This window comes from Malurus melanocephalus, unplaced genomic scaffold, assembly GCF_030028575.1.
Source record: "Malurus melanocephalus ecotype Western Australia unplaced genomic scaffold, MMel_1.1 scaffold_17, whole genome shotgun sequence".
Taxonomy (NCBI): Eukaryota; Metazoa; Chordata; class Aves; order Passeriformes; family Maluridae; genus Malurus; species Malurus melanocephalus.
Window position 1 is genome coordinate 1,894,115 of NW_026623249.1, and position 25,311 is coordinate 1,919,425.

At 43.6% G+C, this 25,311-nt stretch overlaps 1 protein-coding gene across 4 annotated transcripts; it reads right to left on the minus strand.

Moving 5' to 3' along the window:
• Window positions 1-396: 396 nt before the first annotated feature.
• Window positions 397-23,950, minus strand: IFT27 (intraflagellar transport 27). Of its 4 annotated transcripts, XR_008966715.1 has the most exons (9): window positions 23,829-23,950; window positions 20,193-20,272; window positions 19,078-19,137; window positions 18,358-18,417; window positions 17,294-17,411; window positions 16,865-16,974; window positions 16,562-16,663; window positions 9,789-9,889; window positions 397-4,521 (listed from the first exon to the last, which is right to left on the minus strand). XR_008966715.1 is itself a non-coding variant. In XM_057387543.1 (8 exons), the coding sequence occupies exons 1-7, from the start codon at window positions 23,860-23,862 to the stop codon at window positions 16,565-16,567; spliced, it is 561 nt and encodes a 186-aa protein (XP_057243526.1). In that variant the 5' UTR covers window positions 23,863-23,950; the 3' UTR covers window positions 398-4,521; window positions 16,562-16,564. The 4 variants fall into 4 exon arrangements, 3 of the variants coding, with proteins under 3 accessions (XP_057243526.1, XP_057243518.1, XP_057243507.1); XM_057387543.1 differs by lacking the exon at window positions 9,789-9,889 and having other exon boundaries at window positions 398-4,521; XM_057387535.1 differs by lacking the exon at window positions 397-4,521 and having other exon boundaries at window positions 9,704-9,889.
• Between the last annotated feature and the right edge of the window lie 1,361 nt (window positions 23,951-25,311).

The window sequence follows — 25,311 nt, forward strand, 5'->3', positions numbered from 1 at the left end:
CGGCGGCAGCGGCAGCGGCGGCGGCGGTGGCGTCGGTGACGGCGGTGGCGGTGTCGGCGCTGGCCGGCGGTGCTGCAGGACAGCTCCCCGGGCGGCGGGGCAGGCGGAGCGCTCCCGGGCCGCCGGTGCTGCAGGACAGCTCCCCGGGCGGCGGTGCGGGCGGAGCGCTCCGCGGCCCGCGGTGCTGAAGGACAGCTCCCTGCCCGCGCCGCCCGCCCTGCCCGCGCCGCCCGCGCCCCAGCATCCGCGGGCGGCAGCCGCCCTCCTCCTCCGCCCCGCTCCGCTCTGCGCGGGCAGGCACAGGCAGCAGGCAGCGGGGGGGGGGGGGGGGGGGGGTTGCCTGCCCCCGCCCTGCGCCTCGCCCGCCGCTGCCGGCACAGGCAAGGATCACTCTCCCGGGGCCGCCGCGGAGCACAGGGGAAGACGGCGCTGGGGCTCTCCCTCGCTTACCGCCTTTTTTCCCCCACCACCGCTCCCCAGCTCAGCCTCCGTCGCAACCCCGCCGGAGGTGCCCGGAGCTGCGAGTGCGACCCGCACACCGCAGTTAAACCAGCACAAAACTTCAGTCAGCCGTTTCTCTCCCCAGGAGGCAGGTGAAATGTAACGTGGAAGGATAATTTAAAAACAAGCATGTATTTCTGCTCTTACTGCTGTTGTTATGATTTTTAAGTGTTTGCTCTTCACTATTCTCGGGTTTGCTGCAAGTTGCATATGTTTTTGTGTTGGTCGTTTTCCATCCCTCTGCCTCCCCTTAACTGACCAGTGTTGTGTGGATCCCCGTGCTCTCACTTGGTCTTTAGAGCTTTCGGTGAAATCCTATGCCTCCCCCAAGAAGCAGACATTTTGGGAAGATTCTTCATGAGAAAGGACGATTTATGATAATTAGTATAATTTTGTTAAGGAAAGGAACCACCTAAATTGAATACCTCCACCCCCTCAACCCTGGGAAAGCAATCCACCTTTCACATCCTCATTTTACACAGAAAGATGCATGAGCTGAATGGATGCAGACTGAAATCTATCACTGCTTAAGTTTTCTGTGTCAGACACAACCTGATAGTACAGGGAACACATACAAAATTGTGCAATACTGACATCTAAGTATGTCATAATCCTCTCTCTCTTCCTCAGCAGTATCATTACACCAGGTTAATTACATTAGTCACCTCCTGGTTCTATACATGTAGCTGCTCATTAATGCAACAATCATGAAGAAAAGAAATAATCTAATTCTTGATGCTACCGATTTCGTTTCCCTCTGATCAGATGCATTGTTCAGTGAAAAATGAGACCAGAAGATCTGCTTAGGTTCACTGCTGTTCTGTGCGGGGGAGCAGGGCTGGGGGAAGTGGGTGCTGGGAAGTTGAACCAGTTGGAGGGCTTCAGCCATGCTGCAATTTCATATCTCCAGTCATCTCTTCTCTCCGCTCCCTCTCCCTTCCCCAGACTGGGACTGCCCTTCCAGGACCATCTGTCCCAGGACTAATGGACATGAAGGACTCCAAAACAAGCAGTCAGGGGGCCACYGGCTGCCCCACAGAACCTCAGTCATTTCTCCCATTTGGAGAGCACAATCCAGGCTGCCCTCACAGCTGCGACTGAGGTGGAGGTGTTTACCAGCAAGCACTCATGGTGTCTGGCATGAGCCATATGCAAATCACAACCAGCAGACAGAAAAGGCCCTGGATAAGGCCAAAAAAGGGAGGGGTGGTAGGAGACAGTGCAGGTTGAGACCACTGAAATATTTTTTGTGCACACAGTACCTTGTTCAGCTGGGGGAATTCTAGCCTTGCCCTCTGCCATAGGAGCTGGGGGAGTTCTTTCTGTATCTTCGGAGCTGCTGAAACCTGGGACTGAACAAGGGGGCAGGTGCATCTTGTACTCTGCATTTATAGTACTCTGAGTACACCCTGCTGCAAGAATTTGAAAGGTAGTGGTTTGTGGACAGGCTCTCTGAACTTTTGTCCTCAGTGCAAAGAAATTTGAGAGGCAGAGAGATGTGGAGAACACCCCTAATCTGGTGGGAGATTATGGCTCTACAGGGATGGCCTGCATTGAGGACGAGGCTCCATGAAGCTCTTAGTTGGAAAAGCTAGAGAAGAWCACCCAAGGGCCTCTGCTCCCCTTATATTTCAACTGAAAGAGGAAGAGGCCTTGAAAAGGGAAGGCAAAAGGGAAAGAATAGGTAATTATTGGAACTCTAAGCATTTTCTTTTTGTGTTGTTGGTTGCTCCTTTCCAATCCCACCCCAATATTCAAATCTTCTCATTCTTCAAAGGAAGATAGAAAGCCTGAAAGATTCTGAAGAAGAAAGAAACTCCATTTGGCTATTCTTGCACTTAAATCCAACAGGCACAAACATCTCATATGTGGACAGGAAAACCACTCTGGAAATCCATGGAGTTCATACTTCCAAGGAAGGTTGGCTCCTCAGTTACTCTATGCTCCCAAATAGTGTATTACAGCAACAAGAGAGGGGCACATTCTCCCCAAAGAAATTGCCAGTGTGAGAAGGCTAGGCTTGCAGGGTGGCAGTTTCTTTAATCTCTGGCTCAGAGGAGTGAGACTTRTAAGAGCTCAGCATATCTCCAGATCAGGACTAAACATGGCTTCCTGCCTCACATTTCCCAATTTCCAGAAATAATTCTCTTCCTGCTACCCTACTTATATACTCTTAGACCATTCACAATAATCCCTCTACAGTTCTAAATGACACAGGAGAAGAATGGAACAAAGGCAATGCAAATGCCAGACTGTCCTGTGTGACTGCTTATGCTGTGGTTAGATGCTGTGCCAAGATTACATCTTTCCTACAAAAAATCATTAAAAATGATAATACAAAACAAGAATACAGAATGAAAACACTGTGGCAGGTTTTTACAACAGTCGCATCTTCTGAATAGCGCAACMCAGAATGACATCCATAAGGAGAGTAAGGAGAGAGAAATTAATAGTCTGGAGGAAATAGAGAGATTTTAAATTACATTTTAAATTACTTGAAATGAGAAGCTGATGAGACAGGGAGCCACAGGAAGTCTGCTTCCAATGGCAAACCAAGAGTGCTGCTATTTGTGGAGAGAAGGGGCAGTGCTGTAGGAAAAAAAGGGGCACGAGAAAGATGCAGGAAGTGAGATGAAGGGCACAGAGTCGGAAGCAACTCCATGGGATGGTAATGAGACTGAATAGTGTTTGTGGATTGAGTGCTGCAGAGGAGCTCTTTGGCACACAGGATAAAATCAAACAGCGATAGTGTATAAAAATTAGATTTAGGAATCTTCATCCTGGGGAGGCCAGCTCAGATGGAGCTGTTGTAATGAGATGTAAAAAAGATAGAGTTGATGCAGCTGCATTTGCAGGCAGAGCAGAAGTGTTAATAGGGAGATGCACCAGCAGAGGAGATGTTAGGAAAAAAAACTGGAGTTAGGGTGATGAAGGCAACAGGGCAGGGAAGAGAGGAATGAGAGCTAGTGTTGAAAGAGAATTAAAATGGAAGATATTTCACTGGAGAAGAAAAAGGCTACCTTCATGCTGGACTAACTCTGTATTGTTAGAAAAGCAGATGGGGTGATCAGAGCAGTCATCACCAACATCTAAAGCTGAGGGTTCCAAAGAACGTAAGAAACATTATTTGCATCATATCTGCATGCTGGTGGTTTTCTTTGACCAATTCAACAAACTAGCAAGCCACGGAAAGACGATCTGTGGTTTTTGCCAGAGAAACTGGCAAAATATATCTCAGGTCCATATAACTTGAAGATCAACAGCACAGTTTAAACATCAGACTTTCAATACTGCAACAAAGCCATCTCTAGAGCAAGACTGCAACTAGAAAATGAGAAAGAAGATGGGAGATACAGGATATGGAGGTTTATCAATTAAAGTGAGCAGGTTTCTATACAAAATGGGTGTGGATGCTTCTCTGTGAGTGCATAAAAGTACTCTTGTGACAGAGTGGTGTGGAACTCTGGCAGGCACCAAGTATGAGGTTATAAGGCTGCCAAACAGAAATCCCTCAGTTTCTGACTTATGTCCTCTTCCAAGCTAAACACTTCAAAAGTAACACATTCATTAGTGTGTGGAGGCACTGAGGTACTTAAAAGTCCAGAACATTATCACAAAGCACACCAAAGTGAAAATGTTTGCCCCAATTTTAGAGGGATCTGGGTGTTGTTATGAATGATTTGGGTACCCACAGATACCCAAGATAACTGTTTCAGATTGAGTCTTGAAGATACAACTCCTGTGCTCTCCATGTGAGACTCCTTATCTTCCACTGAATGGTAACCTTTGAAATGTTTGCTCAATGAAGATGATTGGGAAACAAAAAGTGTCCTCTCCTGAGCACTGGGGTATGACTTCTTCAAAAAAGGAATTACTTCCTTCTCTACTTAGAAGAGACAGTTGGAGAAGACTCAGATTCCCAGGATGGATTTTCCGCCATGATGAGTTGCTGGGATGTGAACTGTTTTGCCTCCCTTTCTCTTTCCATGCTGTGCTAAGGTTTGTATGTACAGCAGCCTCCTAATCAATAGAAATAGAAAAAAAAAAAATCAATTCCTGCAACCCATTAGCTTTAACAGAGGGCAGGCTGCTAACAAGTCATTCTAGCTGGAATTCAAGTATTTKGTAAAGCACCCTCAGTGAGGATATATGCATATATATTTATATATACACAGACACACACACAAACTTACCAAATATGACTAGCAGAGAAAATAAGTTGTGAAAACATTCCCCCTCCCACCAGCATGTCTATCCCTATATATTTGCATAACTATGCTAAACTAAAGACACTCTTCCCCACTCAGATGCTGTCTCTCATAGTTCTCGCCAGAGGACACATTTCTCTATTTCTTAATCAATAAATCCAGGCTACCTTCATGCTGGACTATCTTGTGTATAAATCAATTCACGGCTCTGCACTCACCCCTGCATTAACCATATACCATAGAAATTAATATTAAGACCCACTTATTCACAACCATACAGCCATTGTTTGTCCTTTTCTGCATCCCCAGATCCTTCAAGGGAACCCTCTTTTTAGTTCCTATTCACATCCAAAACCAGGCACAGTTCCCCCTGACATCTACATACATCCAACTCTGAAAGCATGTTCCAGCAAACAARAAGTTGGTGATTTTTGTAACAAATTTTGTAATCAGAATCTGTTCTAGGGTAGAAAGCACAGGGAAGGATCTCAAGAATGGATCGGAGAGGCAGTGGATTGCACTGCCCGTTGTGCCTGAAATACGGCCACTAATAACTATGTTGCCCCCAATAAAGCCTTTCCTTTGTCCATTCATCCACTGACTCTTAATGAGATTAGACTATCACTCCTGATTTGTCTCTGATGGAAGGGGTGGGCCCTTCTGGTCAACTTCAGAAACTCCAGATTAAAAGCAGTATCATTTCTTGACAAAGAGTTTAATGAAACTCCACTGAGGAAATGCACGCAGGCTGTGGTTTGGTTCTTATAGGAAAAAAAGGACTGTTTCCATGTAAACAGCAGTAATCAGAGAATTGCAAAGAATAAGTCAAAAAAGAGACAGACGTTACTTTTTTCTAAAAGCTTTCAGAATCTTCTTGGAAGCATCAGTGCAATGATAAATGCTGACGTAAAGGTGAGGCCTACAGTGAGAAGGTTTGTGTTGACACTGATCGATATCCTGTGATATCCGTCTTCCTTTCAGTGTAAAGGGCACAGAAGGGGACAGACAAGAGGATCTTGTGCAGCCACATCTATTCAGTATCATCATTTAAAGCCACAATCTGGCCCTAATATGAGCTTTTGCCATCCAGACCTCTGCAGCCACAGAGGTATCACTGGGACTCTCTCCATGGATAGACTTCACTCTCCTAGGTCTGGTGGTACTGACACTGGTAACCCTTCTGCAAGACAGCTATGCAGACTTCCATCTTTAGGATATCCTGAGTTTTCTTCTGTCAGATAGTTTAGGTATCAGGGCAGAAATATTGGACATTTAAACTATTATGGAGTTAAAAGTATTCTTGAAGGAACATCTCAAGAAAAGCAAGAAAAAGTTAGTGTGTAGGATGGGGTATTTCATCCCTCTGAATTTTCAGAGGGATAAATCAAGAGCAGCACATATCACAACACCTATTCAGGAGTTCAGTGAGTTGGCATTTTTAGAGAACTCAGAATCACCGTATCCCACTGATGTCAGTTACAGGCTACCAATTTCAATGTGCGAAGGGTTTACTTCTTTAGCCATACATAGGGAGGGAGTCATTCCATGAGATGCACAAGTACCTAAGTCACTGTTTCAGAGAAAGTCAGCTGATCTATTGTGACCACAGAGCTCTTGTATTGTATGAATTACTAGGATTTGTTTTCACATTACCGTTGTAATAGGTTAGGGTCCCCCATGTGAATTCCTATAGAGGAATTMGGTTAAACACATCAGATTAGGCCAGTCAAATGCTAGTCTGGAGCATAATGGTGATGCACAGAAGAGTATTCCATGGGTAGAAATTGTTGAGAGGTAGTATTCTCTGCCTTGGGAATAAAGACCTAATTAAAAAAGGAAGCAAAATACATACATCTATTTAGGCTTCTAACTCCATGTTTACACAAGGAACAGTCCTGATTTTCAGTTGTGTTAAGCAGTCAGTATCTTACATCTAATTACAGAGATATAGGGGCTTCATACACCTCTGAAAATCTGGATTTCTGTTTTGATGTTTTAATGTCAATTTAACAGAATAGCTTTGATCTCATAAACAAACAAATTTCTTAATAGAAACRAAATCAAAAGTCCCAAGGTTAAATGGTGGGTTTATCAATATTTGATACTTTCAGTCATTCACTGCAGCTACTGATCACTTCTGAAAATTTCTGGGAAAAATCAGAAACAGAGTTTACTCATATGGTCGCAAATCATGGGAAGTGAGCAGTCTACTGTAAAACAAAACAATACCCAGAAGTGCACTTGGTTCATACAGCTCCACCAGACCAAGCTCAGGGCCTTGATGCTGCTATGTGGGTCTCTCTGGCAGCACTGACCCCAGCAGAAGCTGACTGAGTACTCCAGCCAATCCTTCCTCCAAGGGTGTGGGGTTACAGTTCTCCTTTGTGCTTGCTTCTCTAATCTGTTTGCTTGGTTGCTGTCCTCTTTGACACAGTGAGCAAGCCTGGCAGAGGACACAGGGAAGCATCTCTCAGCCATGCTCCGCAGCCCAGAGCAGCAACATGGGAACATACACAGGAGTAGGCAGCTCAGAGCAGGAGAAAAGCTGTTTTTCCCTTGGGTTATGGGGGTGGCTGGGAGATGAGCAATCCCCTGTGCAGAGCTGGTCCTCCTCCCATGCTCACCACTACTGCATTCTCTGATAGGATGGTTTTCCTGTGTCTGCTAGATAAAACTATTAATTTGCCATCTTTCCACTAGCCAGTCTGAAATGACGAAACACTTCTCTATTTCACAGACCATTGGGACTCTTCTCTGCAACTGACCTATATTGGTTATAAGCTTCATTTGTTCTGGCCTGCACTCCTCTCTCTTCTCCCACATGGAGCACAGGCACTGCTCCTCCCCCTCAAACAAACACCTTTACACATCCAAGGACATTGTAAAAATAAAATGATCACAACCTGGCCCTCCGGGAACCTCGGTTTTACAGTTTGTCCTGCTCTGATGCCTGCTCTGGTGCCAACAGAATTCACAGCCCAGTTCAAGAGAGACAGACAGTGAGTGAGAGAAAGCAGGCGGACAGGCACAGACAGAAGGAGATGGAGGAATGAGGGAGAAAGAAAAGGAGCAGAAGTAAAGAAACAAGGCTCCTAGTCTAGAACACAAAACAAATAGGGGAATGGAGTTACAGGGACAATTAAAAATATAGAAAATGCAAGAAAAAGAGAAAGAAGTAGATAAAAAAAAGAAAATGCAAGAAAAAGAGAAAGAAGTAGATAAAAAAAAAAGAAAAAACAACAGAGGAAAGAACAGAAGAGAAAATAAATTGTCTAAGGGAAGCGGGGGAGGTCAAGTCAGGCAGCAAAACAAAGTGCTGTCTGTGAAACAAGGCAGAAGAAATAAGAAGGTGCCTGTGAATCTGGGTACCATTTTTTYATGTTTCCTTTTCTAGTGTGAGTACACTGTGAGGAAAAGGGCAAGAGGAAAGGGAAAAGAGGATAAATAAATGTCTGAGCTGCCATCTTAAACACCTTCCAATAGTCAAGCAGATATGCTTGAAATAGGCAGTCCACAGGTTGCAAACACATTGCAGTTCAGGCAGGAAACAGTCTGCACTAGCATAGTGGCATTTACATTCCTGGGTCCACTGGGTCTCTCTGTGCACTGGCAGTGAGCCCTGCATGCATAAAAATACTTCTGTTTAGTACTGGGGAATTGTGCTCTGATGTTTGCCCTGTATCCTCTCTCAGGTTCCAATAGGAAAACCTCAGCTCTAAACATGAGTGCTGTTAGTCTCTCTTTTCGTATGAATCCCTTCCTCCCCCACTGCCTGATGCAAGCTCTTGTTTGCACTCCAAGGTTTCATCCCTAGTCCTGTTCTTTTGTTGCTCTGCTTTCACTCTCCTCTTTCGTTGTGGCTCCTCTTCCGGCCATTCATTCAGCTCACTGTTACACAGGGCTCACACACAGAGAATTTATCTCCACCTCCATAGTTATCCGCTCACCTATGAGTGTAGTACCTGGCTGGAACACATCTCCCTCCCACAGGCAATCCATGGATTCCCACACCATAACCCTGCCAAATCTGCCTGTCTTTCCTTCCTTCACGGCCTTTCTCTTGCTGTCCCCCAGCCAGTCAATTTCTTTGTCTCTCCCTGCACAGTTTCTTATGCTTTTTCCTCCCTTCAAACCATTCTTCTCCCTTCTCCCCAACTCTGCCCATCTGTCAGCCTGTCCCTCCTTCCCACAGTTCTCTCCAGCTGATATACATGTACCCCAGTGACTCTCTCCCCCTCTCCCCCTGCCACAATTCATCTTTGTGTCTCCTACACACCCAGGCCCACACTTGCTCTCTCCCATACTGAGAGGAGGCGGCAGCAAAGAATTTGCTGCTGACCGCTGCATTGCTAGAAGGCAAACACATGGCTGGCCTTGTGCAGGCCAGTTTCTGCCTGAGTGCCCCAAGTCACATATCCCCAGCATCATCTCTGGCACTGGGAAAACAGATGGTATAATAAATGAGCGCAGTCTGATAAAAGGAGGAAGGGTGCCTGCCTCGGATACTCCTCACGCGTGCAGAGACACACACCCGACGTGGGCACAGCCCTCCCATTCCTATACCAGTCCAGCTTTGTGCCAGATCTAGCCAGCTGAACAGGACACAAGCTCATTCCTAGTACCAGATGGAAAGGGGTAGGAGAGGGTGGTAGTGGATAGAATGACCAGTGGCTATTTTTCCGACCACAGCTTATAATCCTGGAAAGCAAAGTACATGGGAGGAACTAAGCAGTGTTAAGGTCATGGGGAAAGCTGATATCATGGGAGGTGTGGCAGAATTGTGGGGACATATAGGACCTCCACATGCAGAGACAGGAGGAAAAAGGCAAGAGGCATGGATAGGGAAGAGGAATCAGGAATTAAAATAGATGCAGTCTGAGATGGCATTCAGGGATCACTTCTATCTCAGTGAAGAGGGAAAGCCTACCTACTGGCAATCTTAGCTGTGAGAGCCATCAAGAGCAACAACATATTCTGCTTAAGGGAAACAGCCCCATAATTCAAAAGTTACAGAAACCAGAGAGCAGGGTTTGCATTATTCTGCTTTTGCTCATACCAGAACTGTCCTCCTGCTCTTACCCAGTTCCATGACATTGTCCAATAATGCTCCTTTACCTCCTTCACTACCTCCTCAGATACCTCCATCCAGAGACTTGCAGCATCCTTTCCTCTGCATTTACCTGTTAGAAGAAAGCCATACTTGTTACCCTTTCCAAACCCACCAGCATTTCTTCCTCATCCAACACTTTCACATTCATTGCAGCCTCTCTCTGCTGACAACAGCACGGAAAAGCATTCTTAACTCTGCAAGACATCTTTCCTGGATACTCTGTTCTGCTGTGCCTACAACCTGATTTTATGCCTGATGCTTCAGCTACAGCCTGAATCTCAATGCTTTCAGTTTCACAGTCCTCAAACTGAAGCCACCCAACATCACAGAAAGAAAGCCCTAGATATGGCCCACAATGGCCACACATACCTGTTAGACTAAGGGAGAGAAACGCTTCACAGGAATCAAAATGAATCARCAAAAGCAGAGAAGGGAAACCAATGCAGAAAATACTCCTTCCATCCTTCCACTGTATGAACTGATTGTAAAGTTTCTGTTGTGAGGTATCAGTGCTCAAGTTGTAGTGGGCATTTCTGCTTGGTCAGGTGAAGTGGAATTTCTTTCCATCCCCTGAATGTATTCATGATGCAGCATCACAATTAGGTGTAACTCTGTGTGTTGTTCCCCACTCCACACCCTCCCCGCCAAAAAAATWAATGAAGAGTTTAAGCAGAAAGGTCATGACACTTTCTGGCAAGGGAAAATAGAGGTAGTGATGGAATTATTTTGTGTTTTAAATGTGTTTATGAAGATATGTGGGTACCAATTGTAGATATCTATTTCTGTCTACTCAGAAATTCCCTCAGAAGAGTTGTACTCAAAATACAAATTTTCAACATCTCTTCACTCTTCCACCCTGATAGTCTTATAGTGACCTTAGACTACCTACTCTTTTTTTTTTTCTGGTCACACCTGGATACACTGTCTCCAGCCACTGCTGCTCATAGCATCATAGCTTGCTGTTACCTCCCTACTCTATTCCTAGGTTAATCATTCTGGATYCTCACTACTGCCCTTTCAAATGCCAATGTCAACCCTGTCACACAGACTTTAACTCTTCCTGCCTTGTTCTAATGCAGGCCCTACATTTTCAACCTATACTGATGCCTACCTCTGACCTTCCTCATCATGGCTCTGAATTCCCCGTCTGCCCTTGGCCCTGAGAGCTTGGTCYTGAAAATCTCCTTTCAGTTATTTATTCTTACTATCTACCCTTCCACCTACAAGGTCATCCAGCTCTACACCGTATCCTCAATTTCCCTCAGTGGCTCATGCAAAAATTACTTTTCGTCGCACTTGATTTCCATACAGCATTYTAAAAGGCAGGAAAAGCCTTAGGTCTTCCCATACCTAAATCCCACCCTCCCAATATGCCTCAGCAAATCCTTTGGACTCTTCATGAAGCAATATAGATCCACATATTTCCTACATATTTCTGTTCTCCTACTGCTTGTGTATTTTCCCTGTTTGGGACACAGAAGTCAATCACTTTTGCCTTTATTCCCTTGTCCTCACAGTCCATAACTTGCAGCCCTCATATTGTCTATTTTTCTAGTACTTGTGCAGAAAAATTACAGGCTCCACATCCCTGACCCCAGCTTGACATGTAGGGTCTGTCACATTTCCCTTTTAAACATTGCCAGATTAAATCTTAGAGATAGGAAAGARAGCAATTCTAAGTTTCTCTTGACAAGCAGCTCCAGGGGAGAAAATATGTGAAGCCATGACAGAAGAATGAGAGACCTCCAAGGAGTAAAAAAAAAGCCACCAAAAATCCCCACCAAACCTCCAAGTTAGAATAAGAACAGCCAGTGTCTGATGAAGTTACACTGCAACAAGCTCTGAAGAGCTGAGATGAGACTGCCAGGACTCAGCTGGTGGTCTTCTGCCAGGAAATTATGCCCTAGACTGAGCAACATCCCCATCTCTCAGGTGACTTCCACAGGGAGTCACAACAGCTAAAGAGCCCTGAAAAGACTTGAGATTGARTAGTTTTCTTTTTTCTCCCTCCACCGACCACTGTTGTTCCAGGTCAGCAGAGCCAAGTGCAACTGGCACAGAAGACATTGTTCTCCAGGCAAGATGACAGCAGGAGAAGGAAACAGGACACGAGAAGTAGAGAGATGATGTGCTCTTAGGCCAAAAGAGATGTTGTGGAGGCCAACACAGCCCTTGAAGAGCTCCTGCTCAGACACCACCTCTGCTGTAAGGTCCTAGAAGTCCCTCAGCCCCAGGTTCCACAGAGTATCATCTACAAGATGGAAAAATTACTAGAAAAGCTGAGGTGGATATTCTCCATCAAGGAGTGGATATGAGATAGGAGGACTGAGAATGCATTGTCAGAGAGGAGTCCTATCATGCAGGCATCAATAATAGGGATGTCTTCTTGCCACTAGCAAATAATCTGCCATCACACTGTTGTCTCTGTACAGGCAGATGAGACCACAACTGCAAGCAATTGCCACCAGAAGATCATAGATACAGTAATTATTAAGAACGGAGAACAGTCTTGAGCTGGGTAAGGACCCCCATGGACCTGCATAAGCATCAGTAGAAAGCAGTTGCTGCCTCCAGAACAGAAATGCAGTGTTTTCCCTGCTGTCAGCACCTGCGTCAGGCTCCCAGTTTCTGTTGAGATACAGATCTTAATTGGGATAGATTGTACGTTTTCTGCTGCAGCCCAGCCCAGCTCCCAGTTTAATTGCTAGTTTGTGACTTAGCCTGTTTTGTGCTTTCGACGCTACTTCTTTCCTCACTTAATCTAATAGAATTATAGAAAGTATTGCTGGGAGTACCTCAGGAGGCCACACAGTTTATCATTCTGCCCCAAGGCAGTATTTCATTTTCAACAACATCATGTGTCTTTTGCTATCAGGTCAGATTGGTCCAAGATGTACAGTGGGCAAAGAAATGAAGCTTCCCCAGGGGAGTCAACTGGCATAAAAGACTAAATCTAGCCCTTTAAGCCACCAAAGTTATATCAGAAATAACCCTGGTCCAAATGGTGTCGTTTATCAGATCAGTATTTTAAAAGATGTTCTTTTTTAAGATTTAAGWCTCTTAAATGAACAAATCTCTAGAAGAAACTGTTTTGACAGCCCCATTTCAGTATATTTAATGCTTTATTATGAATAGCAGTGACCGCTCCATTGTTAGAACTTAACAGATTTTATCACTGAATGATCAGCTTTCAAACTCCTATTAACTCCCACAATAAAACCTCATCTTTCTGGAATTTTACATCCCGAATTTCACTCCACAGTAGACTATGTCTGGCAAGACAAAACCAAACCATTAAAGCATCTTTATTATGACAACTTTACACAAATGAATTTCCAGTAAAATTTCAGAATGTCAGGCTGCTTCTTAAGGCTTTTTCTTCCAAGACAATTTGACTAAAAATTTCACTTTTGTTTCCTTTCGTCTATTAATCTAAGAAGAAATGTCTTGCGGCCTTAGGAGTAGATAATGCAGAAATTAGAAGGATAAAAAAAAATCAGCTGGTGATGTATCAAGCTAAGTAAAGCAGGGCACAAGTATAACAGAGATTCTGTGCAGACCCATGAGAACCAAAGGAAAGGTAAGACGGAGGAAAGGAATGGTTTTGTCTAACCAAATAAGCAAGCAGGAAAAAGGGCTATATATCTATTAAAAACAGTTAAAGGCCTGCTTGTTTCCTCCCCCTTCTTTGGAAATTTCAGTTCTGGTTGAGTTGGGTCTTTTCTGTGTTGTAACACTCATGCTGAGCACCTGCAGCACTCCACAGCTGGACAAAATAGGGAAGCTGTAAGAAGATAACAAGCTTCCTGGTCAGGACACAGGCTTTCTGTCTTCCTCCCACTGCTCTCTGCAGCATTTGTAATTCAGACTGATGCTAAGCATATAAACAACAAACATGCATCCTCACCCTACAGATGTGACTGCCACAGTTAGTAAACAGGTAGGAGAAACTTAATAACGGCTTCAGACTCTTAATCATCCTTCTGATCCAGCCCACCCTGAACTCCTTCACACAGAGACAAAACTATGTCTCACAACCTTCCCATGTTTGGCTCCCATGTTCTCCACTCATTCATCACTACCAGCCTCTACAACCAAGGTCACAATTAAGCCAAAAAAATAGCAACAAGCACCACCTCCATCAAGCTGGTATTATTTAGCATATTAGCCAGGAAGCACAATATATTATGCTTTTAAAATGCACTTGGAAGGGTTGAGATGGCTATTATCAAACGCACCATTTTGATGGACATTAAATTGTGTCCACATTAGTGCTTGAAATAGTCCTTTAAAAAGCAACATGCTTTAGACACAACTTCTTTTCTAATCGTAGTTATGACCTGTGGAAAAGGGAAAGGGGCAGTGGGTGAATCCTCACTGTTAGCTAATTAGATCATACATTTTCTCTCTCAGGCAATACATCTTACCCTCCATAGGATGCATTTTTCTTCACTAACTTCTCAAAAGCAGCTTCCCTATAAATCACAATCACCACTGCAAGCATTCCCTTAATGAGCTCCTCCAGCTTTTGCAATTATTTTATAAAACAGCATTCACCAATCTTCATCTTACTGGTGCATTTAGACTGTTTATGTGAAGTTATGGGAGGTCCTTCTGATGTGGAGAGATGGACTCCCTGGTTAAACATTGCATAGAATTCCTTTTATTACCTACTCCCAGGGTATTCATCCTCCCTGGATACACCATGTCACAGGCGATGTACACATCTGGTATGTTATTTTCAATATGAAAAAATATGTGTCTTGTTTTGTAATCACATCATCAAGAGAAACAGGGGGAAATGAGATACCAAGTTAAAACAGACCTTCTTTAGTTCTTTAACTAGATCAGCACAGCATCCAAAACAATGTTTATTCTTACTAGTCAAAGGTACCAGCACCTGCAGGCAAGAGTCTATACAGCCTATGCAAATCAACAGACAGCTCGCAGGATTAACAAGACAACCTGAGTAAGATGCAAATGCCAGTAATGCTAATCCAATTCAAAAAAAAGAGTGAGTCTTCTAGTTCCCCAAAGTTCATGGAGGACCCTTTCCTTCTTTGGAGAAAGCAGGAGCTTTGCCAGATAGCTCTGTCATTTTTGAGTTTGCTTCTAGCAAAAGAACCTCGTTTTCATTTCTTGTAGACTGAGCTCCTACTCATCCTCTTTAGTTGCTATTTATGCTCCCTAGCTAGTTCTCAGCATCAACACTCTGTTGCTAGTGAAATAAGCCCAATGCTTCTCCATATTCTTGAAGTGCGTCATAAACTCTGCTACAACATCTGCAGCCATATTTCTTACGCTCAATTCAATGTACTGTTCCTAGCACTGGGTATAAAAATGATTATAAACCACATGTAYAAAAGTCTTGAAACACAGATTCCTGAAAAGCCTGTCTGAAAAATCACTCAGTGCTTAGTCTCTACAAAGCTCAGCTTCCTTTGCCCAAGGGAGCCTACCATAATCTGGAAGAGAACGGTTAAATTTTTGAAAGTCTTGGTGTTTGGCTCAGTTACAAGGCAGCACCTTACCACAGATGTTTTCGCATATGGCACTAGCAAAGACTCTTACACATACAACATCAGTACTCCATGCAAAAGAGTAGCTCTCTCTAGGCTTTTACCCTTTCTAATATGAAACTTCTAGCCAGACACAGCTGAGCCAGAGTAACTTAGCTGGGCTGTCTTTCATTTCTTTAGTCCTGTTTCCACTAGCAACATCAGAATCGTGGTCTTTTATCCGAAATTCAATGACAAGCAGAGGGAGTTTAATAAGAAGACTCTGATTTTGAGACTGAGAACTGAACCTAATCAGAATGGTATTGCTAAATTCAGCTGACACAAAAATATGTGAGATGATCAAAAAAAGGAAGAAGAAAAGGCAATTGGTTGTAAGTTTTGGACTCGTCTTTAGAATAGAAAAGGTATTCTTGTAATTTGACTCCATTTTGCAGTTAAGCCAATTTGGATGTGCCTGCAGGAAGCCCTTTCCGCTTAAAGGGASGGCATAGCCTTTGGAGAAGTCCTATGACCTGGGACCAGCAGAGGGCACTGTGTCACCAAGTGACAGTGGTTGGACGCCACACAGCTCCCACAAGGCAGGGACAGTAAGCCACACGAAAGGAAAGAAACAGATTCTAGAAACTGCAAACATAGATTAGTCACCAGCATATCAGTCCTACAACTGATAAGGGCAACACTGTTGAAACTGGCCTCCAACTCTGGGCACTCCAGGAAACACATCTAAATCCAGCTCTGTCCCCACACATTTCAGTCTCCAGGTGTTGATTTTCAGGCATAGGCCTCCTCCTGAAAATGCTTTTCAAGGGGTCCTGCCCTGCAGTGTAGGTATGAAGGCTGGCTTAAGTCAAAAAACATCCTGTCGGCTTCCCCTCTCCTTTTCCAAACCTCTAAATCCTTGCTTGTCGCAGCAGGAAGTCTGTTCAGACAAAAGGATTTCAAAGCAAAGAGCTGGCAATTTCCATTCTGCCCTCCCCTTTTACTCTCCGCCTCCTCCAACCTAGCAGATTTTCAGTGAGCAGAGAACCAAGTTAGAGGACACGAAAGGAATGCTGAGGTAGCAACTTCAGAAAAGTGTCTTTCCACTTGCTTATTTCTAGTTTATTTTGAATTACCAGAGGATGACCATGAAGAAGCAAATAGCTCATATTTTTCTTCTCTCTGTATTCAGTCCAGCAGAATTCTCAACACTAGAAGAAGCTTAGAGGATAAATAAGTCATACCAGTCATGCCAGTGAGAGAAAAGTTTCCACTTTCTCTTTGTACAGTTGGTGGAATAATTTTGCCAGGATGTGGAAAGGGGCCTCAAAATTTTTCATTTCCTTCTGTAAAGAAATAAGAAAGTTGTGAATGGCAGATGGAATAAGCATTTGACTATTTCTGCTCTGCTTCATCAAAGAAGGATTAAAACTGAGTTAGATGACAAACAAGGGGAAAATAGTCCCCAATTATCCTTCTTTGCCTGAAAGAGAAGATAACTTTGTAAACATCCCCTTCCACAGATGGTGAAAGGAGCAGATACTCACCACTGACATCTCACAGTATTCCAGGCCATGTTGCTCAGCCCACTCCTGTGCTTGTTTCTGCTCCACAACTCGACGGTTAGCTAAGTCTGTTTTATTCCCTACTAAGACACCTACAGAAAAAAAGACATGAAACTGAAGAAAAAACCCAGCCCATCAAGGCTGACTTGTAAGCCATAAGTGCTGGAACATTTGTAGACGTCACTGAAAAAGTTTGAGCTGTGGAGAACAGTCTATAACTACCTAGAAAAGGTTCCAGAAAGGAAACATATTTAAGCCTTATTTGCTTTGTGATAAAAGCAAAGGAGTTGGAGGAAAACAACTGATAAGTCTTTCCCTGACTTAAAATAAATGCTCTATGCCACAGCTCAACAGAAAAATCTGTTGTCATACAAGAGAGGAGTAGACAACAAGAATCACACCCATTCTTACCAGGCACATGCACCCCAGCTGCTTGAGCCCTTAGCTTCTCCAACCATTTGTTACAGCCGTCAAAGGATTGCTCATTAGTGACATCATACACAAGGCACAGGACGTTGGGTTGCTCCCACTGCACAGCAAGGAAGGAACACTGTCAGCTCTAATGAAACTGATGTGGTCAACAGCCAGGCTGTAAACATGGTGAACACAGCTGCTAAGATGAAAATAAAAAGCCTAATACCCAGGAATCCTATGTCCTGGCTGAGGTTTCACATTTCAGTTGACTCAACTAAATCATTGGCATTGGGAGAGGTGGCCATGCTTTCTTCCCTAGTCCTGTCTGTACAGTCCTGCCCCTTTACTTGTATCAGCTCTGGCACTCATTTGATTCCTGGGAAAGCTGATTTTTCATGTTGAATCAGCACAAAATTAATCCTAGAGAAAAAAAGTAGAAGGGTTTTCTTCCAGTTTGAGAAGCTGAGACAGCKTGTAGAGGAGTCACTTGCAAGCCAGATCTAATATAAGGGCAAAAGTGGAATCACTCTTGTAGACAATGAACCACTAGGCTGACTTAGCCATCTTATGAAAGCTCACATCAATTAACTGATTCTGCCTCTCAAAATGAGGTAACACAGTAGAGAACTGGACAGGGAAGGTCATAAATATGTGAAGGAAAAAATCCAAGCGCAGAATAATGTTCAAGGACAAGAATGAATCCTGTTGGATCAAACACATCACTGTAACACAAAAAAACCTCCCACTGTTGAAGTTGCAGCCAAACAGATGTTTTTCTAAGAAATAAAAATAATTTTAAACAAAAGTACACAGAAATTCTCAGTTAAAAATGCCTAATTATTTTGTAAGAAAACTGCCTATCCAYTTTTCTTTCTCTGGAAAGTATTTCTTCTAGTACTTTTACAAGTTTTAGAGACATAGAACAGGATGCATTGGCAACTGAGGTAATTGCTCCCATTTACACTAAAGACAAAGTTTGCTACATCTGACAGACTGAGGAGTTCAGATCTTCAAAGCAAAAGCACTTCTTTGGAAGAAGAGGACTGTTACATAAGACTTACYAGTTTCTCCAGCATTTCAGAAAATAGATCTTTTCCTGCAGAGTCAAAAATGAAGAATTCCTGAAAGCGGAAACAGAAAGAAAGCTCTTGCCAAGAAAAATGCGGTGTAGGGAGAGGTTTTGAAAGTAAGTAGTGCAACTTGTAACTTCAACGTTTTATTCAGTACAGCAGTGTCATGTCCCTAAGGGACAAATTCCTTGCACTGAGAAAACTCCAGTGTGAGAAAATAAATAGCTATTTTTTACGTATAACCAATAAAAGAGTTATTTCCAAGGCTCCCAGTCTTGTTTCCACCCCTACCAGAAACAGAATATGTGGAGTGGGACAGTTACCTGTACTACTAAAACAAAATTATCCAGTGGTCCACATTCCATTAATGATAGTATAGGGCATCAAGGAAAAATAACAGATAAGCTTCAGGTCTGTAGTTCCAAGAAATCATGAACTAAACCTGAATTCCCTAAAGGACAGAACAGAATTTCAACAAAGCTAACAATAAATTTGGTTTAAAATAYTGTGTAGGATACAAGTATATATTACATTTTAAAGACTAAAATAACCCTGGAGTATCAGCAGTTATACATGATCAGCCTCATTTCCTTGATGCAACTTCATTGCCACATGAACATGCATAGTGATCTTCCACCAGAATGAGACTCATGTGGGGCTTGAGCTCTGGATGTCTCTTTCTGACCCAGTTTATTTCACAGAAAAACTCACCACACTATCACTTGTCTCTGGAATTGATACAGCCTTCACCAACAGTTCTATGCCCGTTGTCTGTCAAGAGGAATCAGGAAAATGAGGATCAGGAAAGTTTTTAAGAGCCTGTCCAACTGCATGCCAACTATGCATTGGATTGAGGCAATTCTTCTGAATCATTACAATTCCATCAAATACAGACTGCTGGAAAGTCAGAAATACTCCTCCTAGCTCTGGTAACTTAATCTCACCAATATGTCAAAGACTCGTAGATTTGCTCAGCTGGGGGAAAAAGGAGGAGACCCAAAGAGCCTATATACAGCTCCGAGTATTAGCTGAAGTCTGCAGGCCTACGTTCACTCTCACATTACTGCTCTGATGCACACCTTAAAATGTTTTGCACCAACCATATGATGAGCTAACATATGGGACTGAGATTATTTGTGCTTCTTCCACCTTTTATCTCATTCTGCTTTGTAGCTCATTTGTTTGTTCTATTTCTATCCTTAAATTCTGGTTTACATCTTTATTTCAATGAATAAACATATTTTAGGGKTTTTTTTCTCTATACTCATATTTTCCATTTTTTACTTTACTTTTATTTACTTTTATTTTTATCCTGCTTCTGATTAGTCATCACCATTGATTCTCACACTGAAAAACTGCAAACTGTATCCTCTTCATCTGGGAACAGTTTCTGTAGATTATAATTATCTTGGGGCTATGCAGCACATTTTCGTGTTTGCACAGTGATAAGCGCACTGTCCACATGCACATTTAATAGCTGGAATTAAAAGATTTCTCCTTCAGCAATGCTTTTTCATAGAGTAGTCCCTAAAGGGGGAAGCTGTCTAACACCACAAAACCTTGTGAAAACATTGGTTTAGCAGGAAAATCACAAAATTAACTAAATTATTCTGCSTTAAGTTTCAACACCAATACTCACATAATGCAGACTTACAGAACATTATATGTTTTCTCTTCAGATTCACAAGTGCCAGAAGGAAAACCCTCTAAGATCCCACCTTGAATGTCTCAACTCAAAATCATATTTAATTTGTTCTAGGTCTCTCAGTTTTCCCATTCATCTTAGAAAAATCTTAGGCAGCAGTTTTAGCTTGTTGTACGTTTACCAGTGTGTAGTTCTTCTGAAAATGAGCCCCATCACTGTGAAACATCTGGGCTAAAGCACTCTTACCCACAGCTGGCTCTCCTGCAAAATGAAAAACACAAAACATTTTTGTTTCATACYAAGGAATCTTATCTTTCCTCAGTTCTGTTACTGTCACATGTTGTAAGAGCTTGGATGCTCTGACTCTGAATACAGGCAAGATAACTGTCACATGAAGCACAAAATAATCTAAAAGGTAATATCCACATGAGRAAATTCATATTGCCATTGTGCTGACATCTGATTTCTGATCCATGAACAATGGCAAAGGACTGCCAGATCAGGATGGCACTGCAATTTGTTMCAAAATTCATGCCTACCCCATTGCCCTTACCTAGGAATTAAAATTTCCTAGATACATTACCATGCAGAAAAAAATATAGTGTGATAAGGAACACTAAGCTTCCTATGAAGCTATTTCCCCTCCTTAGGTTACCCATTTCTCCAGATTCAAATCCTTGTTATATACTGAGACAAAGCTGCTTAAGCTGGTAACATTCCTCAATGAATTCTTCTTGCTGACCCTGCTAAGAGAGCAATTCTTGCTGACTCAGTGCTGCTGGTGGCTCATTAGTAGCATCCTGGGCATAACAGAAGCAAACGTCAAAGAGAAAGCACATGGCTGGAGAGAAGAGCCTGCTGATTCATCCCTGCATGGAAGGAAAACGAAGAGGCTTTGATTTTGCTCTTCTAGAGCCAAGGCTTTCTGATATGGCTTGCACTACACTTCAGACAAACCTGGCAGCTGCCTGCTTTGGCCTGCTCTTACAAAACTCTGTAAGATCCAAAGCAATCACAGAATCACAGAGTCAGCTGAGTTGGAAGAGATCCACAAAGATCACCAGGTCCATCTCCTGGCCCTGCACAGGAACATCCCCAAGAATCATGCCAGGTGCCAAGAGTATTGCTCAAACACTCCTTGACCTCTGTCAGGCTTGGTGCTGTGACCACTTCCATGGGCRGTCTGTTCCAGTGCCCAACCACACTCTGGGTGAARAACTTTTTTCTCATATCCAACCTAAACCTCCCCTGGCACAACTTCAGACCATTTCCTCAGGCTCTGCAGAACTCACATATGCTGGTATTACTTCATGATAAATATCATAACCCTCACAAAACAAAGACTTAATGCTTCCAAAGAGCTTATTGTTTCCTCACTTAATGTCTCACTAAACCAGAGAGTTAAAAGGATAAGAGCCAGTWATTAAATACCTCAGCGGTTCAAGCTTTACCTTTAAAGGCACACTCATAACAGCCAAGCCTGGAATACAAGTCTTTTACATTATGCTCTATTAATAMATAAACCCAGAAAGGAAGTATTTTACATTATGTTGTTAATAAATAAGCCAAGAAAGTGGTATATTTTTCATTCAATTACAGCTTCCTAATAGTGTTTTGAAGAAAATTGGTAAAGTTCTTTGCTCACATACTCCTACAGAGAAGGAAGGATGTTTTGGATAGTGACAATTACCCCTAGATGCATTAACCAAATGTAGTTCTTGTTTAAACATTTTTAGCATGCTTGCTTACTTTGAGCTGAGTTGGGCTTATAATATTTAGACAGGAAAATCTGGTAAGTCAGCTTGTTTGTTCTCTGATCAATTCAAGCCTGTGCGGAAGACAACACTCTGTTCTGAGTGGAAGCTATTCTGTATTTCAATAGACAATTAGATCTGTCTTTGTAAAATGAGATAGAGAGGCACACATTGCTCCAAACTGTGCAGGCATCAAGCCAGCACAAATTCTTAACTAATGCATTGCCTTTCCTTCACTTGACAGCCCCAGGTGTTCTTTGCCTCTTCTTCTTTGCCATACTCTTTAGTCCATCAGATCACTATACTTCCTAAAAGTAAGTGTCCTTGCCCTTTTCAGTTTAGTCTCATGTGCCAGTAGTGTATCCCACAGAATATATTCTACCCATATTTCTGCTAGAAAAGTTTTTGCCAGAATCTGTAGTGCCTTTCCTAAATGACTGCTACTGCCAGCTGATTCTACAATGAAAACCTTTGTGTAGTGTCTGCCTAGTAAGCTCATACAAAAGATTCTTTTACTTCATGTCTGTAAATTACCCTTAAGATAACCCAGGAATTGTTTTCTATTGCCAATTTAATAGTCTCTGTTTTGCTAATGAAAGCTCTTTCCCCCTGCTCTCTTTGACCTTGGTGTAGCTCTCAATTCTGTGAGTCACTAGCTCTTCAAAAGTATTTCCTTAGGTCCACAAGAGCTCCAAGTTCCATTTCTGATGGGTTTGCTCCACCTTATGCATTGCATTTTCTTTTTCCCTTTAGGTTGTTGTGGTTAGTCACATCTTAAGTTCCTTTTACTACAACTGGTCTCTTCTGCAAGAGAGAACRTATTTTGCCTGGTCTGCTTCATTAATTTATTATTTTTAATAGTACATGGATATTACTGTAGTACACAGGAGAATGACATATGGGACAGGACCTTCCTGCTCTCTGTGCTGTGAACAGTACTGAAAAGGCAGCTCCAGACCCAATAAGGATTAGGGACATAAAGAGGTCAACCAAAGAAAACTTAATGCGATTTCAAAACGGTTGTGAATTGGCATTTAGTAACTGGACTGACTTTAGCAAAAGGATATTGGGAGTAYGAAACTTCCTAGTTGGAAATATTGCCTATGTTTCAAATGTAGAAGACAGGCAAGGTATTAATTCTGTCCACAGCAGTCTTGGCACAAGGGAGATTAATTTTTTTGCATTTGCCGAAGACCACATCTGGCTTTGTGTGAGCTGATGGTCAGCTGCTTTTGAGGTTAAAAAAGGCAAACATTTTATTCTGGATGAAATATTTTGAGTGAAGAGCTAAACCTGGGAGTTGAGCACACACAAAGATTTTACGGCTTCGTGCTTTTGGCTGAGGCTGCACAGAGCTTCAACGTAGAGGGAGGGGGAAAAAGAAAAAGTTTTCATCACACAGTTTTAACAGCCAGCTGTACTTATTTTCAACACCTCCATAATCCATCCTGACTAAATAAACTGGTGTTTTCATCTCACTTTTTTTCCCATATTGGTTTCCAAATTGCTTGGGAAAAAAGACACCACTGTGAAATGCACGTGCTTCATCTTTCTATTCTTTGTTTAGGCTTTACCGCTCTATCACACTCAGAATCATGCTAATATCTGACATTAATTTTYGATTAGGGCTAAGGTTAGGGTTAGTTGCCTACCCTGCTCCCTCCACACTTTCCCCATCATCTGCATCCACCTCTCCACACTGCAGAAATACTCTTTYTGGTTTGGGTTTCTTTTCCTCTTCTTCAGATCCCGTCCTTGCATGTCAGCCGGTCCGACTACACCTCACACCCTCCCTCGGCACAGCTCGACTCCACGTGGTAGGCGGGGGCGGATGCCGAGTGGTAATAACACACAAGACTTCGACTGTTCCCGTCCCCACGCAGCCGAGCTCGTCACTTTTCTCCCGTCGCCTCTTTCCCTACCTATTTCCGGCGGGGCGGCCCCTCGACGAGGGGCTGCGGGAAGCCGGGCCTCCTCCGCGGCCGGCCTCGCCCCACCCCACGGCGCCCGCTCTAGGCCCCTGTAGCCATTGTTGTGGATGGGACCGGGCAGGCTGGACTCACCTGCCAGCAGGCACTTGGCAGCGAGCTTCACCATCGCGCCGGCCCGGGGCAGGTGGCGGCGGCGGGCCGGGACGGCGGCAGCGGGGCCCGCCACCGCGCTGAGCCGCGGCCTTGGCAACCGCGCGGCCCTGGCAACGAAACAGCCACTCGCCCATTCCGATTGGCTGCGGTTTCTGCTCATCAAGGCCATCCGTAGTTATTATTGGCTCTCTCACTTTTCCCGCCTACTAGGCGTGCTGTCAATCAAATATGACGCCCCGCCCCTCCTGGTGGTTCCGCTGCGCCACGGGAGGAGCGCAGGGGAATTCTGCCCGGCAACTAAGGACGTCATCGGGAGCCGGCTTGTTATTGGGTAGAACACAGGGGGCTGYACCACGGGGCTGAAATGAACCGTCTGGAGGCACGGCAGAAAATGATAAAAGTAACGGGCAAAGAGCTGCGGCAGCACCAAGGCGGGAAGAYACAAGCCAGGGGAGAAGCCTCCACTTCCTGCCTGTGAGGCCACGGAACGCGATGTTCCGTGTGGAAGGGCCCTGGCCCCGTGTGCCTTGCTGCGCATGCGCCCGCCGGAGCTCGGCCTGCCCAGCCCTGCGCGTCAGCCCCTCCGTCCCCGGCATTTGGGTCACGTTTCCCTCAGGGCTCGGGGCGGGAGTGGAAAACGCGCCCGGCTCCGAGCTTTGTGCGGCGGCTTTTAAGTCGGCCACGAAGCCGGGTCAGCACGTCGGGAACAGGAGCTTCCTGAGGCCGCTGTGGCCCTGTGGAAGTGGAGCTGCGTCCCTTGCCTGCCCGAGTCAGCAGCTAATCCGTTCTCCTTTGCTCCAGCGCACACTTTGCCCTGTGCTTGACTGTGTTACTGTACTCATGGAGAACGTTCTCTTGCTCGCTGATTTCTGGACTGCTTTTTTCTTAGTATCTCAGAATTTTGTTCCTTTTTCCTCCCCTTTGTTTTTTTTTTTGTTGTTTTTTTTTTTTTTTTTTTTTTTTTTTTTTTTTTTTTTTTTTTTTTTTTTTTTTTTTTTATTGCAGTGGATTGATTTTTTTTTTTTTTTTCTTCCTATTTTAAAAATATTTCTACTAAGATCTCCCTTGGCTACTATTAAACTATTTCTATGCCCTATTTTTATTCTTTGAACTGATTTTCCATCTTCCTTTAGAGGTCCAAATCCAGTGGATTTGGGTGGGAGCTGCAAAAGGTAACCATGAAGCTTCCTGGATTTTTCCCTCTTTCCAAACTGTTTGAAAGATCCATGCCATCAGAAATTATGCCATTAATAGCAATCTTTTTTTTTTTTTTTTTTTTTGGGTATAAACTTGCTTGGCTGCACTTTGAATTGTTTGTTCTGGGGCACAGAATGTGCCTACAATGGAGAGTAGTGAATAAGCTTGGGAAGAACAGAATAACCAATAATGCATCTGTATTTGGGTTATAATGTTGGACATTCCAAGGGTCGTGGTGGTTGAAAATAAGGTTTTCCGAATTTAA